Consider the following 17153-nt stretch of genomic DNA (forward strand, 5'->3'; position numbering starts at 1 on the left):
AAAATTATGTGTAGTATTTGTGGCCCCGTGTTGAAGGCAGAATGTAAACACTTGCCCCACCATCTTCAGAGGCTCGGAAGCTTCAGAATCATTTGCGCTGAAGAAGAATCGCACGTGTCCACCGTGGAAGAGGTATGTCTTTAGGAGCAACGGTGTGTAGTTTTGTTCGGTGAGTGGCCTCTAACGTGTATGGCAGCGTGTAATATGGGGTCCCCGCTAAAACTAGAGTAGTACAACAGTATGTGATACCTTGGAAAGGCTATCATTGCCGTGGAAGGAATATTGGAGGCGCGTAGTGATTCTCCATATTTACCGGCTTTCTTGATGTGACCTGTTGGATGGCCCCAGCCTGTTAGTGGCACGGCCAAGTTGTTTTACAGTGGTGTCATACCTGCTTGGCTCGTGCTGCTCCCCGGGACTCTACTTGATCCTCTTGAGAGAGGTTCACTAGGGTCTGGGTTGGTAGGTGTTCCTTAGAACAGTAAATGGGTTGTCATTGGCCAGTCAGCAATGACTGAACATTGTTAGTTTGTAGTGGTGAGTGGGACTTGAGCTGGGGTCTCCTGGATACCCACCTGCATGCTGACCACTCAATCACAGCCTCATATATATATATATATATATATATATATATATATATATATATATATATATATATATATATATATATTATATATATTTACTGTGGTAGCTTGGATGTTCCACTTGCCCTGTCCTCTGGGGTTATGAGCTCTCACTTATCACAGGCTCAAAGGCAAATGGGATGGAGATGGGCACCGAGGCTATGCATAGCTATTGTGTATGCCCCCCTTTACTGTTAGATATATATGAATATCTCCTAGGTCTTCCAATTCTTGAATATGTTTTGTGTTAGATTCTAGAATAAGTCAAGGGAAGTGTTGTACAGAATTATAAGTGCAATGGATACCTCAACTGTGAGGGAGATCATCTAGGAATCTGAAAAAAGGCCCAGCATTAGTGAATATTCTTTCTCAGGCCTTGCTAGCCCTTCGATAAGCTTCAAGAGAAAAGAGTCTGAATCATCATATACTTAATCAGTGATTACAAGGCTAATCAGTGTAAGTTCACACACTGAACTTGTGATCCCCAGCCAGTACACTCCCCGAGTGAGCTTTGGAGCTCTGGTGGTGGACACATGGGAACGGCTGAAGCTAACACCCAAACACTCCTGGGCAGTGGGACACAACCTCCAACTCACACCCAGTATCCCTTCAGTGCTGGGTGGACAGAGGGCACAGATTAAAGGACACTGCCCATCCATCTCCACTCTGTATGAGATTTGAACCCGGAACCTCTCGATTGTGTTAGACAGAAAGTTTCATTACTGAGGGTGCAGATATTTATTTGCTGAGGGCACAAATATGAAAACTATTTTTTATTATGTCAAGTGTAGGGTATTGTCAAACACATGACAGACAGCAACTTATTATAAAAATCAACTAAGATATACATAATTTGTAAGATAGAGAGTGTCACCTCTGAGGGTGCATGAACAAATTTTCTGAGTACAAAATTAATGTGAAAACATGGTTAGGTTGGGTTTACAGTACCTGTCTGTAAACACACGAGAGTCAGGAATTAGTAGGAAAATTCAACAAAGAAAGAGCTCACTTTGTTTGATAGAAATCTTATTACTGTGGGTGCATATCTAAATTTACTGAGTGCACAAATATGAAGACCCTTTCAGTTTAGGTTTTGTTTAGGGTATCTTTAAACACATGACAGTCAACAAATAATAGTAATAATATAGAAAGAAAGACCATACTGTGTTAGATTGAAAGTCTTATTATTAAGGGTACATATAAAATTATGGAGTTTGAGTACTGGTACATAAATATGAAAACTTATATATATATATATGTATATATATATATATATATATATATATATATATATATATATATATATATATATATATATATATATATATATATATATATATATATATATATATATATATATATATATTATAATATTTGTCTAGCACAATTGTATTGCTCTTATTCTCAGATACTCTTTGAATGGGTTGAGTATATTACGCCATGAGCACTTTCTTCTTCTTGTTAATTTCTCCCGGCTTGAAGTCGGTGAACAGTGCCTCCTCCAGCTGCCTCTGCTTCTCCTGCTCCATCACTGTAGCCGTCACCATGGCGTCCACATCCTCGGCATTGTAAACGCTTCCCTGTACAGAGAGAGGGAAAGTGAAAGGTTAATGGCTTGAAAATATGGTTAGTCATTTATCCTATAAGTAAAGTGGAGCCATGGTGCTCATCTCCATCTCATTAGCCTTTGAACTTAAGGTGGGAAAGACCCCACCCTTGCTCACCTTTCAATTAGGCTGCTGGTCTCTGTCTGAAGGTTACACAAACAGATTTTTTATAATTCCTGATCTCATAATTATGGTCATTTTTTTTTTGCTTCAGAGGAAAGGAAACAAAACATTAATATTTTTTATGAGAAACACTGGTATATTAGCCCTCTACATTGTGCCCATAAAGAAAAATGCTGGGTAAAGCATGAAAAGGTAGGAATGAGAATTATGGATAATATAGCATACAAAGGTAGAAGTCTGGGCAGGTTATATCATGTTTAGATATGCTTAAAATGGGTAATGGATGGATTGCCAAAGTAACAGAATTGTAGAAGTTAGGCCTGATGGAGAGCTGGTGTATAGTTGAAAATAAAACCATTCTTGGAGCAGGATGAAAGGTGGAAAATACTGGGAAGGGTTTGCTTTGTAGTTAAATGATAATGGCCTATTGAAGATAATGTGACATACTGCTAAATGCCAATATAAAACATGCTATTAATAAGTGATCTACATCTTAGTCAAGTGGCTTATATCATTCAGTTTAGTGTGAGGCAGAGGGACTGGCAGTTACTTGATCTATCTATTTATCTTTATCTATCTATATCTATCTATCTATCTATCTATCTATCTTTTTATCTATCTATCTATCTATCTATTTATCTATTTATCTATCTCTATTCATCCATCCATCTATCTATCTGTCCATCCATCTATCTATTTACCTACCTATCTATCTATCTATCCATCTACGTGTATATGTCTGTCTATCACAACCTATCTATCTATCTATCTATCTGTCTGTCTGTCTGCCTGCCTGCCTGCCTGCCTGCCTGCCTTCCTTCCTGCCTGCCTGTCTGTCTGTCTGTCTGTCTGTTTGTCTATCTATCTATCTATCTATCTATCTATCTGTCTATCTGTCTATCTATTCATCCATCCATCTATCTGTCTGTCCACTCATCTATCTATTTACCAACCTATCTTTCTATCTATCTATCCATTCATGTCTATCTGACTATATCTATCTCTCTCTCTCTCTCTCTCTCTCTCTCTCTCTCTCTCTCTCTCTCTCTCTCTCTCTCTCTCTCTCTCTCTCTCTCTCTCTCTCTCTCTCTCTCTCTCTCTCTCTCTCTCTCTCCGTAAATCTATCTATCTATCTATATCTATCTATCTATCTATCTATCTATCTATCTATATCTATCTATATACCCATCTGTCTATCTATCTATCTATCTGTCTAGTATTTATCTCTAGGAATGTCTCATGCTTCCTCTGTTCCAAGATGTGATTAAATTATTTGCAGCCGACGGACGGGTTGGATCAGAGTGGCCTGCTAGTAAACTTGGGACCGAACTCCTTTTTGTGCCATATAATTTCTGAGGGGCCTTAGCGTGCGGAGTAACTTTCCTCATTTAGTTCGCCAGGATGTTGTTGTTGTGGAGTAAATTCATGGCGAAGATAGTTTTTATGAACTTGATTTGACTTTTTTTTTTGTTTAGAACTACTATTTCAACTACTTCTACTATTACTGCTAATACTACTAATACTACTGCTACTACTTCAATTACTACTACTACATCATTGCTAACACCCTCACTTAACATCCCCAGCTTAGTCACTCCGTTAGTATGTATGTTTAAAGGGCGACATATTATTATTGGTGTGTTTCCTTGGTATTCTCATCGCTGTGTCCTTGAACAACATAAGCCTTTGGTGCGTGCTGAATCACACTGGAAATGTCTAGTTTAGTCGTGGGTTTTAGTCATGCATTCGATTTCACTTTTTTATAACTTAATGTCTCCAGCAATGTCAATCTAATAGTATGTTTAAAGGGCGACAGAATATTGGTGTGTTTCCCTGGTGTTCCCGTTGCCGTGTCCGTGAACAACAAAACCATTAGGTGCGTTCTGAATCACACTTGATATGTCTAGTTCAGTAAAGTTAAGTAAAGTTGGGAGCATATGCTATAACTGCGCGGTGCTAATCTCCGTCCCACTGGCTCTTTGAGTCTGTGGTGGGAGAGAACCCATAACACGACACAGGACCAGTGTGACATCCGGGTTACCAGTTTACCTTCCCCAGGTTTCCCCAGGTACCCATTTATTGACCATCCATCCCGAAAGGAAGGATGAACAGCTAAGTGGGCTGCACGCCGAATCTCCAGGCCGGGACTCGAACCCAGGCCAGGAGATTTGTAGTTATGGAATCTAACCATCAGGACACCTCTCCACCCGAAACTGACCTATCTTTCGGCCACTCTTCTTGACTCTTTTGTAGGAGCAGTGAGTAGCGGGCTTTTTTTCACTATTCTTTCTTTTTTGCCCTTGAACCGTTTCCTCTACTGTAAAAAAAAAAAAAAGCAAAAAAAAAAAAAAAATGCACCGCGGAGGCGTATTTAGTTTAGTCATGGGTTTTAAATACTGAGCGAGGAAGGGAATTGGGCGGAAGGGGAAACTTGTATGCCGCACGGATGAGAGATAAAATCAAGTATTAAAGCAGGGTCTCTAGGACACGATAAAACTCGGAGCGTGTGACGTCACTCGTTGTCTTGGATTCATTGATTTGAGGAACGGTCTTGGTCCTCACCTCGGCCTCCATGGGTGGTGATTGTCTCTCTCCTAACCCTCGAATACCCGCGTGTGTGTGTGTGTGTCTGTGTGTGTGTGAGAGAGAGAGAGAGAGAGAGAGAGAGAGAGAGAGAGAGAGAGAGAGAGAGAGAGAGAGAGAGAGAGAGAGAGAGAGAGAGAATCACCATTGTTGTATGTAATTATTCCTATCTTTGCTCTTGTCTTCAGGTAATATTTCAGCTTTGTTCCGTATATAACCTTGATGTCGACTCTGTGATGCTATAATATACTATGATTACAAAACTGTTGGTCAGATTACGCAAAGCTTCTTACCTTGCTGTTGATGCACGTGAAGACTCCGTAGAGCGTCAGGAGGCAGCCGATGACAATGAAGGTGATGCCGATGACCAATCCAATGTCCATCATGGCCCACGGTTGTTAGTGGCTGAGGTGCGCTCCCAAAACGGTGGCTTGGAAGTTATTGAAGTCTCTTTTCGGTGTTGTCAGATACACCTTTTTAGAGCAAACTCGAATTTTTCTGTGTGTTTTGTTTAATGTGCAAGTCTTATCTGCCAATTATTTGTCCGCTTCAGACGGCAGATACGATGAAATGCAATGATGTACTTGATATTTCCAGTGGTAACGATGTAAGATTTGTTAGGTGTCTAGTAGTTAGGTGACGATTCGCTGACTTCTGTAGTCGGGCCTGCAGTAACTGTTGATGTGAGAATTTCTATTTTTAGTGGAAACAAAATTTGAAAACGGTCTACGCAATGGTATAATTTTCAGTATCGAGTGTGCAATGAATAGTGCGTCTGGTTACTTCTGAAAGACCTCTATAGCACCAGGGGGACCCAGCAAGGACCGCCGGAATTTTTATGATTTAAAATCCTAAAACGAAGTAAAGATTTTTGAAGGCCTTTCGGATCATTCACAAACTTCATCATTACAGTGGCTCCGTGTGACGTGAATCCAGTTACAGATTCTGAATTTTTTGCTTTCCTACGTGTAACAAGCAAGTTAATTAATAGACTGAAATATAGAGTCTTAAGTACGTTTGTGAGATCAGCTTCATAAAATCTCTCCTAAAAGAAATAGGTGGAGAGCCAGGACAAGGAGGAACACTTAATATCGTATATGTCCTGGATTACCCTTCAGGAAAGCACTTTTAAACACTTACTTTCTAATAGGGAAGGTGCTGCCATGTAAATATTACCAGTCCTCTTAAACGAAAGCATGAGTAACCACTGAACCAGCGTGCACACACACACAAAAACTACTTACTCTGTCCCGCAAGTGGTGCTGACTAACACTGCCACCAATCTGTGCCTGTGTCCCTCACATCCTCGTGTTTACAGCCGTCACCACCACACCAAACCGTTGCCTAGCCGCCGCCAAGGCACTCCCAACACTCGCCCAGGACAAACAGAACTTGTTGTATTCTATAGCTGGGGGAACCCATGCCGCCCTCTCGTGCAGCATACCCCTAAGCAAGCACTGGAATAATGGGGAATATGACTAAGTAGTGTGGAAAACTACTATATCAAGAGTAACTGACAAAGTTGTAAGAAGACTAGCTCATGGGAGAAATGATTAAGTGGAATAAAAAGTACTTTCCACACAAACCTCCCACTCGAAAATAACTGATGAAATAGGAGGTAAAAGCCGAGGCATAACGCATTTCATACCCTTTGCTACTCATTGTTTTCATTTTTTACCCTATTCAGGAGAGAGAGAGAGAGAGAGAGAGAGAGAGAGAGAGAGAGAGAGAGAGAGAGAGAGAGAGAGAGAGAGAGAGCAACTGCAAAACAACATGAAAGTTTGATCAAATTTGCAAACTGAATCGCATAACGTTATGAATTGTAAAATATAGTTGCGGGTTGCAAACAGGCGGTGAGTGAGTGCATCAAGGGAACTATCAGGGCGGGAGGGAAGGAAGCGAGGGAGTCCGTGAAGCGAGGGAGAAAACTTTGTCTTTGAGCAAACTTGGCCAGCGACTTCTTTTACCGACAACTTCATTTACATAATGCCGAGAAATATTACGCACTCCCTCCCTCCCTCCCTCCCTCGCCTGCCTTCCTTCCACCCACCGGTGGAATTTATACGACCCCCTTGAATTAGCCCGAAAAATAAGAAAATGGAAAAAAGAACTACATGTGTTTTTCCCCTTTCCATTCACCGTCTTACTTGTTGGTGACCGAGTGAGCATTTTACTTACCTCCATTGACCTCTTTCCCACTTTCCCTCGTTACTTCCAAACAGGACAACCATAAAACATACGTACCAAACGAGCTGCCAACAAGGCATGTAGCATTTGTGACATATGTTAGACAGTGAATAAAGGATCAGCCCTCGTTGTTCTATTGTCTTGGTTGTTCCCCTTCTCGCTACAACGTCTTGAACATCACCCACATGTCTCATACTGCTTACCTTCCTCTCGGCTCGTCTGAGATTTGTGTTGATGGCGCAGGAAATCGTTGTCATCTTCCCCGTCTCACTCCCGCGTGTCTCCTCCCCTCACCCCGTCCATTCATGTCAGCCTTACCTATCTCCGTCTTCGTCTACTGTCAGCCCATCATCCCTCGTCGCCCCGCCTCTGCCCAGTGTAAACGTTTGCACAGCGACTGTTCCGACACTCGCTCAGGGAAGGTCACAGGATCCTCTTTTCGGCGGTGACTGAAGAGCCCAAGCGTTTGTGTTAAGACATTCCCGCAGTTTCTTCCGGCGGTTGGAAAGGGAATGTGGCGTGTGCACCGCCTGGCTACAACAGGAGAGAGAGAGAGAGAGAGAGAGAGAGAGAGAGAGAGAGAGAGAGAGAGAGAGAGAGAGAGAGCATTAATTACTTTTCGTACTCTTATTTTGAACAGGTTTTCTCTTGCCACAAGGCTAACTTCATTCATCCCCAAGCTAGCTTAATCTAACTCGTAGTTTTAAATACTGAAAAATACAAAATGAAACATTGAAACTAAAGACTATATAGACAAATATATTAGAAGTAAATGAAAAATCAGAAAATTCTGTATATGATAATTAAATCATATAAGTTTTCTCGTCCAGTCACTCACGGAATAAATCAAAAGAGAATCCATTCTATTTCTATGTCACTGTTCTCAAGTTTGCTGGGTAGATGCAGGCCCTTGGAAAGCCCACACACGCATATCCTGTTGTGTTTTGATTCCTGGAAGTAGTAATGAGACTTGACACTGTCGGGTCGGGAGGCTGGAGTGCTCCTAAGGGGGCTGCCGTCTGTTAGTCTGGCCGGTAGCTGTCAGGGTCAAGTAAGATGTACGAATGCAATTTCCTGTGCAGCCAATTCACTGTCACGGCCACAAAAACTTAGAATGAACTCTGCCTGAACATGTGTGTGCGCAGGACGTTCCTCTCTCATGAAAGGGTCATCACATCATCTCTGTTTCGTGTATGGTGAAATCAAGGTGTGATGAAGTTCGCTTTGTGAAGTCATAGAAAATGGTATTTACCAAAAAGAACGTCGATTAATGGGTAACAAGACAATTTGGCCTTACGAAGGACAAACATTCTTTTGAAATGTTAAGTTTGTGGCGATTATTCACTGAATGAGGGAGTCCAGCCTAAATATCCTGGAGTAATATTATCGGATAGGTTGCGCAAGCCTCTACGAGTCTACGTCTTGTCTGGGATTTAGTGTGGCGGTGACGAGTGAGTGAGGGACCGTGTTGGTATCTATAGAAGAAATTATCTTGACTGCACCGTAGAGTTTTACATTTTTATTTTTTTACATATGGCCATGACGAGTCTGCAGTTGATTTACTCAAGTTACTCTCGTTACACCTCTTATTTACTGCCATTCTCATCGATCAATCTCATCAATCATGTTTTGAAACTCACTCCTGATGAAAGCGTGGTGGCGACGGCTCACTCACTGCTCAACTTGACAATCTTCGATCGCTGAGTAGGTGAAGAAAGAGTAGCCTGTCCATCAGTCTTAAATTCGATTATGACTTGGATGAAATGGAACTCCGAGAAAGAACATAACCATCAAAACGTATCATGAAGAAAACAAACAAACAAAAAAAAACATCTCCACTCCTGCATGGGTAAGGGGATCACAAATGACTCAGAACAGGACCTCTAGGCGCCGAGATAATACAAGTTAGAAGAAAAAAAAATGCAGAGAAATATAGGTACCAAACTGTGATATTATTTTGTCATTAATGTTTTCATGAGGTCCAGGTAACGGGGCTTGAATATGTGACAGGAAGCACATGATACGGACCAAGGCAGGTGGCATGAGTGGAGGACCGCGGGACTCGAGTCATTGGCTAGGCTACATTTAAACACCACTCTAGTTATAAAGCAATATCCATCCCACTCATTAATGCATGTATACATTTTTACGGGCAGTGAACTCTGACTATTCTCCTTCCGTGTACCAATGATCAGTGTTTCGTTTATTTTCAGGTGCTGGAGCCACAACCGACGGGGCACGGGCGGGCGGGAGGCGGCTTAGGTGTGGAACGTGGCGGGGGGGGGTGTGGCTGGCTCGTCTATCCCTCACTGAAGCCCTGCAGACTTAATTAAGCGCTCACTGGAAAGTTCTGTCGTGTTGCGAAGAATATAACCATCAGAGAGTGAATTCGGCGTGATCTGAGATGGCCCTGGAGGTAAGACGGGAAGGGGGGGGGGGGGGGCTAAGTAACTATATCTACATCTATATATATTTCTATCTATTTGTCTATATGTCTATATCACACACACACACACACACACACACACACACACACACTCGCCTCCCCCCCCCCCCACCCACCCCCACACACACACAGTGAAACCATAAGTCAGAACTCCGGACAAATATATCCCGACTGCCAGGATCTTAATTCCCGCGGCGCTCACCACAGCATTTTCCACATCTTAAAAGTCCATCTCGCCCCGCCGTCCGTTACTCGCAGCTGCTGGCCTCATAGCGTACGTTTCGGAAGTATTTGTTTTCGTTCACACGCGCGATAAGATATTGAGTCACACGGCTAATATGTGGTTCTCCATCCTCACACATATAGACTTGCATACATACATAAATATAAATATACATACATACAGACAGACATACAGATATACGTACATTCATTTCGGATAAGATAATGAATGTGTCGGCAAAAGCATATATCGTTAATAAGGCACCATATTGAAGTCATGTAGTATGTCGATAGAAAGGTATACGTGAAGTTAAGAGTGGCCAACCAAACCCATACATTCACGCTCTTTATACTCATTCCTACACTAAAGAATTCTCACCAGGGAGGGGTAAAACATATACGCTTCCCTAAATGGCGCAAGGAATGTGATGTATGTTCAGCGCATTTCCATTTCAGGGCGGTTAAGAAGGAAGAATAAAAGTACTTTCTTCAGATGATTTGTTTATGTGTTACTGTTGGTGTACGTAACAATGTACGTAAGTTGTGGTATTAATGTTTTGAGATGAAAGACTACATAGACAAAGTTTGATGAATCCTAAGACAAAAGCCGCGAAGCAAGAGCATATTTCAGGTTGTCAAATATGTCTGGAAGCAAACTTCAAATTTTACCAGCAGAGAGAAAGCCTGTCACTGCCATTCACGTCACTTTCTTTCGTAAACACACGCAGCGTGCCCTCTCCCCAGCCACACACACACACACACACAACACACACACAAAAAAAAAAAAAAAAAAACATTCTTATGGTTATCTTAATCACACTTCACCTTCGACATCCTCCCATTATGGTAACAAACTTTCTTTTCTTTTTACCCTCAATATATTTTATTTGTTTTTGAAGTCCTATATCTTTTCACATTTTTTCTCTTACCTTAATTCTCTTTTAACTAAATTATATAAAAAGAGTATTTTCTATGTCCACTTGAAATTTTGATTCTTGGTTCTTCCATATGTATGTTTATACGTCCTCTTTACTATTATTTAAAATGTTATAAGCTTCTCTTGCCAATACCACCCATGGTTAATATCTACCTGGCGGGAAAATCAAGATTTTTTCTTGACACGAATTATAGTGCGCCCCGACCCTTGTCGAGTGGTCTGGGTTATGTCAGCGAGTCACTCAAACGTAAGTCCTCAACATGGTTCCTTTCTCTTTGATCTTCACATCTCACATTACCGGTGTTTCTCTCCTGCGTGAGGAGCGGCGCCGTGCCACGAAACCCTGGCGGAAGTTCAAGCTTGGCGCTCGGCTTCGGGAGGATTGATCTTGACAGAGCACAGGTAGTAGGGAGCGTTGTCTGCCCGGGTAGTTGGCTCTGGCCGCGCAGCTATTTTTATTGATCGGTGGAGAGAGGCGCGACAGGCAGAGTTGGTAGTGAGTGGTCCAAGCGTGGCCCAGTGCTCGAGGAGAAGCCATCGGGTCAGGCTACACGGCAACCCCCCTGACATGCTTTTCGTCTAGGACTCAGCCCCGCCCTCCGAGACTCTCCCTCCACTAAGGTCATCCTGCCTCAGTCATCTCAGGACTAGTGGCTGGCCTGCGGGTTGGTGGTGCTATTCTTGGGGACTGAGAGGTGGACGCAACCATGAAGTGTATTAGTGTGGTGGCGTGAAGTGCTGCCAGTACGTTGTGAGTGTGGAGGTAGTTGACCTGATTTCCGTGCAATCCACAATGAGGCATAAAGTGAGATGGTGGTGTTCCCTTTCCCTGATGCAGCATCGGACAACAGTTGCCCTCATACTGTTCTCGATGTTCCCGACAATGTTGGGTGTCTACACCCAGGAGAACGACATCAACATGCCTCACCAAGAGTAAGTATCCTGCAGTGTGGGGCTCGTGTTGGTTCACAGAAAATGGGAACAGGAGGAGTTCTCTGCGTGAAGTGTCGGCCGCACAGGATACCGCGTGACCCTGGACGGTCTTGTAAGATCCGAAAGGTCCTTTATACCTTGCCTCAGGGTATTATTAGAAATTGGTCACTAGGTCACTAGTATGAGGAGGGATATCCCTCTAGGGATGGTTCGGAATGAGAAATGTAGTATCCTCCTTTAGATGGGTCACATTCCATGCCGGTCACCGGGAGGTGTTTGAGCCAGAACGCCTCGTTGTCAGAGGCTGAGTGGGGGCCAGATATTTCCAGTGTGTGTGCTGGGGCGGCCCGTCTGTTAGGAGGGAGTGAGGGAAGGGTGTTCACGCCTCTGCTGACGTACGGAATGGCCCGGGGATCTCTGGATCCACCGGCGGCGCGCTGCGAAGGATAGGTCGCGTGGTTTGAGGCCTGAGGGTGAGGCGTGACTGCGCTTAGCGACACACCTTGGGGAGGGATGCTGCCCCACAATCCTACTTATGAGAGTCTGTCGACGGGGAATATAACACTTAGAGTAGAGATGACTTCAGAGGATGTTTGAATGACATTTTGTGGAATGTGAAGAATTCTAATCATGAATTTATACGTAATGCCATACATGTTTCATCCACGCACACACACACACACACACACACACACACACACACACACACACACACACACACACACACACACACACACACACATGAAACACTCTAGTGAAATGGTTAGCCTGCTCAACTCACAATCGAGAGGCTTTTGGTTCGAATCCCGGGCGGAGTGGAGACGGATGGGCAATCTCCCTCCACATGTGCCTCAGTGTGCCCAGCAGTGAGTGCGTACCGGATATCAGTCGGGGATTGTGTCCCGGCTCCCGTTAGGGTGGTCTGGCACTCTAAAAGTGAGTAACCTATTGATGAAAATACAAAGCCTTCAGCCCCGGGACACATGAACTTACATATCAGTCTGGGAAGATGCACGTAGGACACACACACACACCCACCCACAATTGTTTATGTATTCAATGTGATTCATGCCTATTTATGGTTGTCCCATTCTCAGGTTTACTGTAACACACACACACACACACACACACACACACACACACACACACACACACACACACACACACACATACACCAGCGTACACAAACACTAAACACTTGCACGTTTCATACCTTATCTACCTTAGCTCTAGCCGCATGTGTACCTGCATGTGATCTTTGTTAATATTTGCATAATAATATTCAGATTTTTAGATTGTACAGATTGTTCAGTTTAAAATTAAAGGACATGATGGGAAAGAGCATTTAATGGAGAGAGAGAGAGAGAGAGAGAGAGAGAGAGAGAGAGAGAGAGAGAGAGAGAGAGAGAGAGAGAGAGAGAGAGAGAGAGAGAGAGAGAGAGAGAGAGAGAGAGAGAGAGAACGTAAACACTTAGTTATATAACCGACTATAAGGAGCAGTTATCTCTCACACACACACACACACACACACACACACACACACATACATACACATGAAAGAAACATAAGGAAAGGGAGGGAGAAAAGTTAGGAGGAGGAGGAGGAGGAGGAGGAGGAGGAGGTGGAGGCGGAGGTAACATAGGGGGACTACTAGTGGAAGAGGAGAAGTAGGAGGAGAAAGAAGACGGTGAAGAAAAAGAAAACGAAGAATGAAGATGATGATGATGATGATAAGGAGGAGGAGGAGGAGGAGGAGGAGGAGGAGGAGGAGGAGGAGGAGGAGGAGAAGAAGAAGAAGAAGAAGAAGAAGAAGAGGAAGAGAAGGGAGGAGGAGAAAGGTGTATCGCTGGCGGGGAGGAGAGCGTGCAACATTGGAGGAAAGGAAGATGAGGGAGGAGGAAGAAGAAAGGTGCGTTGCCGGAGGGGTGAAGGTGGAGACAGGTGAGATGGGGAGAGGGCGGAGAGAAAAAAAGAAGAGAGAGGTGTGCTTAGGGAGGATGCAGGGAGGGGGATGTGGACGAGGGAAAATGCAACACGATAGGAAAGAGAGAACAAGGAGGGGGAGGAGGAGGAGGAATATAAAAGAAGAAAAGGAAAGGAGTGCGGTAGGGTCGTATTCAGCCTGGGATTGGAGAAAGAGGAAGAGGAAGGGGAGGAAGAGAGTAGGTGCATCTTGGGAGGGGGGGAGAGGGAGAATAAGTGTAACATGAGGAGAGGAAGAGAAAGAAACAAGGAAACATGGAGGACCAGGAAACATAGGTCGGTATTATAAGATACTTTCGGTTCTCGCATCATCTATTTCTAAAGGTCAAAGAGGGGGTCAGTCGGGATCTAATGAGTGTTTCTTTAGGTTCATGGTACAGAAGAAGGGTCAAACTACCACCAGGCTCATAAAACTACTCCTGGAAATGCTCAAAACTCCTACGAAAGCATTGTCAAATATGTGAACTTGGACTACGAAATGTTTAGTAATACGGCCCATAATGCCCACTGACTTTTGATGAGGCTCCTTGCTTTATATATTGGTCACATCTATTCGCAACGACCTTCAATGGCTTGCAGAACGGATCAAAACGCTTCCTGTGTGAACCTAAGTCGATCAACTCGAACTTCTGATGAAATGATCGTTTTCACACTAACTACGTCTGCAGGAAGTTTGTTGCATTGGTGAATAAATCGACTTGGAAAAAAAAAAAGAATAGTCCTGCTGATGTCTGTTTTGCATCATCCTGTTTGACTTGGTTGGCAGGCATTTTTAGTTATCAGGTTAGTTTGGCGCTAAAAAAATAACTTGCCTCTATAAATCATGTTCGAGTACTTAAATACCAGTCCTCACATGTCATACGTTTAGTCACCTTTGCTGGTCCAGGGATAAATGACCACGAGTAAAGGCAGGAACCGATCTCCCACCTGTCGGAATACTAGGGCGCTGCGGGCGAGAGTGCTCAAGGAGGCGGCGGCTGAGGAGTACATTGATAATTCAGTCGTGGGGGGGTGGGGAGGGGGCTGAGTGAGAGGATGCACAAGTTGGGAGGAGGAGAAGGAAGAGGTGTTAATTATAGGGGGGGTAGAGGAAGCGAATGAAGTGGAGGAGGAGGAGGATATAAAGGGCGTGGTAGAGAGAGATGGGCAGGGTTGGGAAAGATAATGCCAATTTCGTGGAAGGCAGAACCAAAGGAAAAGTAGGATGCTAAGAAGAGGGAGAGGAGGACAGGTGCATCGTTAGAAGGAAGATGAGTTGGAGTAGGAGGAGGAGGAGGAAAAGGAGGAGAAGGAAACCAACCAGCAATCAGCCACGTTTAGCCAACCGTCTCAGCTCCGTGAATACTCAAGCCTTTCGACGAAGTAACACGAACAGTTCTGTATTTTTCGCGGCCGTTGATCTTCTTCCGGGAAGTTGAAGGGAGAGAGTTGAGCATAACGACGGGCGGGATCACACTAAGATTTTCAGCGTTTCGCCTCTTCTTGGATGCTTCACGCTTGCCCTCCGTCCATGCGTCCGGCGAAATTGGAAGCTCTCAAACATACAGATGTAGGTAGCAGGGGATAGGAGTCTCAGGATCAGCATCAGCGGCAGCATCAGGGAAGCGAGAGTGGGAATTAAACGGTGCGGGGAAACTTTGACACTGATAGGAAAGGGAGATGAGGAACGAGGTAACGAGTTGTGACTACCAGAGAGAGAGAGAGAGAGAGAGAGAGAGAGAGAGAGAGAGAGAGAGAGAGAGAGAGAGAACTAACTCACTTCTGTTCGTAAAAAAGTGTCGACTAATTATTATGAGTGTCTTTTCTCAGCGTTACATCAACTTTCTTTCGCCATAATGATTCCAGGAGGAGGAGGAGGAGGAGGAGGAGGAGGAGGAGGAGGAGGAGGAATGAGGAGGAGGGACATGGAAAAAGTGGGTGAAATAGGTCACTTGGCAGGATCGAGGTGTTAAATATTTGGATTAAATGGTCTTATTTTTGTGATCTCTCCTCCTCCTCCTCCAACTCCTCGTCCTCCTCCTCCTCGTCCTCCTCCTCCTCCTCCTCCTCCTCCTCCTCCTCCTCCTCCTCCACGTTAACCTCCTTACCTCTTTCGTCTTCCTCCTTCATGATATATATGTCTATATAGTCTTATTTATTCTTGGTCTTCCTAATCGTATAACAAAAAAAAAAGTCCTACCCCGAAAGTGATGAGAAAAACAGACACCTCAGTAAACAGGCTCTTGCTGCATTTTGTTTAGAGTAAAGGAAGTAGCTCAAGGAAGAAAAAAAGCGAGAAAAAACAAACAAACCGCTAACCACTGCCGCTGCAAAAGAGTGTATAGATGAGAGGCCAAAAGAGTAGCCAATAGAGAGGGAGGTCATAAATCTGTTTCAGAAAATAAAATCGATAAACAATGACCCCAACTTAAGCCAAACCCAACCGTTGACTCGACTGACTGAGTATTACTATAACGACTTTTTGAGCAGACACGCCTTGTTTTGACGCCGGCAGATTAAGGTTACAATAGAGGGAGTAGCCGAATCCAGTGCTAATACGACTGTCACTTGACCCACCACCACCACCACCCACTTGAGGAAGGAAAGGAAGCTGTCTCATGCTCTCTCTGCCCTTCCCCTCTTCACGTTGAGAGGTTGCAAGCAGTCTTGAAGCATCCCAACAACGCCCTCGCACTCGTTCTTAGCAGTTGGGGCTTCAGTCTCACTTACATGTTCAGAGTCCCTCCCTCCCGTCTTCCCTCCCTTCGAGTAGACTGGGTTTTGATTTGAACTAGACCATCTGTAGAGAGACTTAGGGATAGTATTATGTAATAGATCCCTTTATCTGTCTTTTGTCTGGTGTCATTGGTTATTTTACCTTTTCTTCTTTCTTTTCTTCTAGTTCTTTTTCGTATTGTTATTATTTTTGTTGTTCTCATTCTTCTTGTTCTTGTATTTTGTTCTTTTTTGTTCTTCTTCTTCTTCTTCTTCTTTTTATTATTATTACTATTATTATTATTATTATTATTATTATTATTATTATTATTATTATTATTATTATAATTATAATTATTATTATTATTATTATTATTATTATTATTATTATTATTATTATTATTATTATTATTATTATTATTATTATTGTATCTTGTTCTTGTTCTTGTTCTTCTAGTTCTTCTTTTACTTCTTCTTCTTTTTCTTTTTCATCTTTACTGATAGTGAATTAGCCAGGTATGTCCGTGTGTGTGTGTGTGTGTGTGTGTGTGTGTGTGTCATATTATCAATTTAAAGATCATAATCAGGGTTTGAATTTTATCAGATCAATATATACGTATTCGTTGATATATTCGGTAACACAATATTGAAGCATCTCGCTGAAAAAAAAAATATTGAAGATCATTAAACTAAGTACATTTATTCTGTTCTAATTGTACACGATACTGATGGCGCATGTTTAAAGAAGCCTTCTGAAGGACAACCAAGCAAGGAGAAGGCGGCGGGAAATGTGACGGGAGAAGGAAGAGGCGGAT

General features: G+C 43.3%; 1 protein-coding gene across 18 annotated transcripts in view; it reads left to right on the forward strand.

The window, feature by feature from the left end:
• Window positions 1-9406: 9406 nt before the first annotated feature.
• The window catches only part of LOC127005223 (voltage-dependent calcium channel subunit alpha-2/delta-3-like), a 223061-nt gene continuing 215314 nt past the window's right edge, over window positions 9407-17153 (forward strand). For 9 of the 18 annotated variants that reach the window (XM_050873989.1, XM_050874037.1, XM_050873995.1 and 6 more), the window contains exon 1: window positions 11188-11661. In XM_050873989.1, the coding sequence (XP_050729946.1) occupies window positions 11522-11661 (140 nt within the window). In that variant the 5' untranslated portion in view covers window positions 11188-11521. Of the gene's footprint in view, window positions 9540-11186; window positions 11662-17153 lie in introns of those variants that run through there. The other 9 variants (XM_050873955.1, XM_050874027.1, XM_050873979.1 and 6 more) reach the window with 3 other exon arrangements.

This window comes from Eriocheir sinensis, chromosome 3 (assembly GCF_024679095.1).
Source record: "Eriocheir sinensis breed Jianghai 21 chromosome 3, ASM2467909v1, whole genome shotgun sequence".
Lineage (NCBI taxonomy): Eukaryota > Metazoa > Arthropoda > Malacostraca > Decapoda > Varunidae > Eriocheir > Eriocheir sinensis.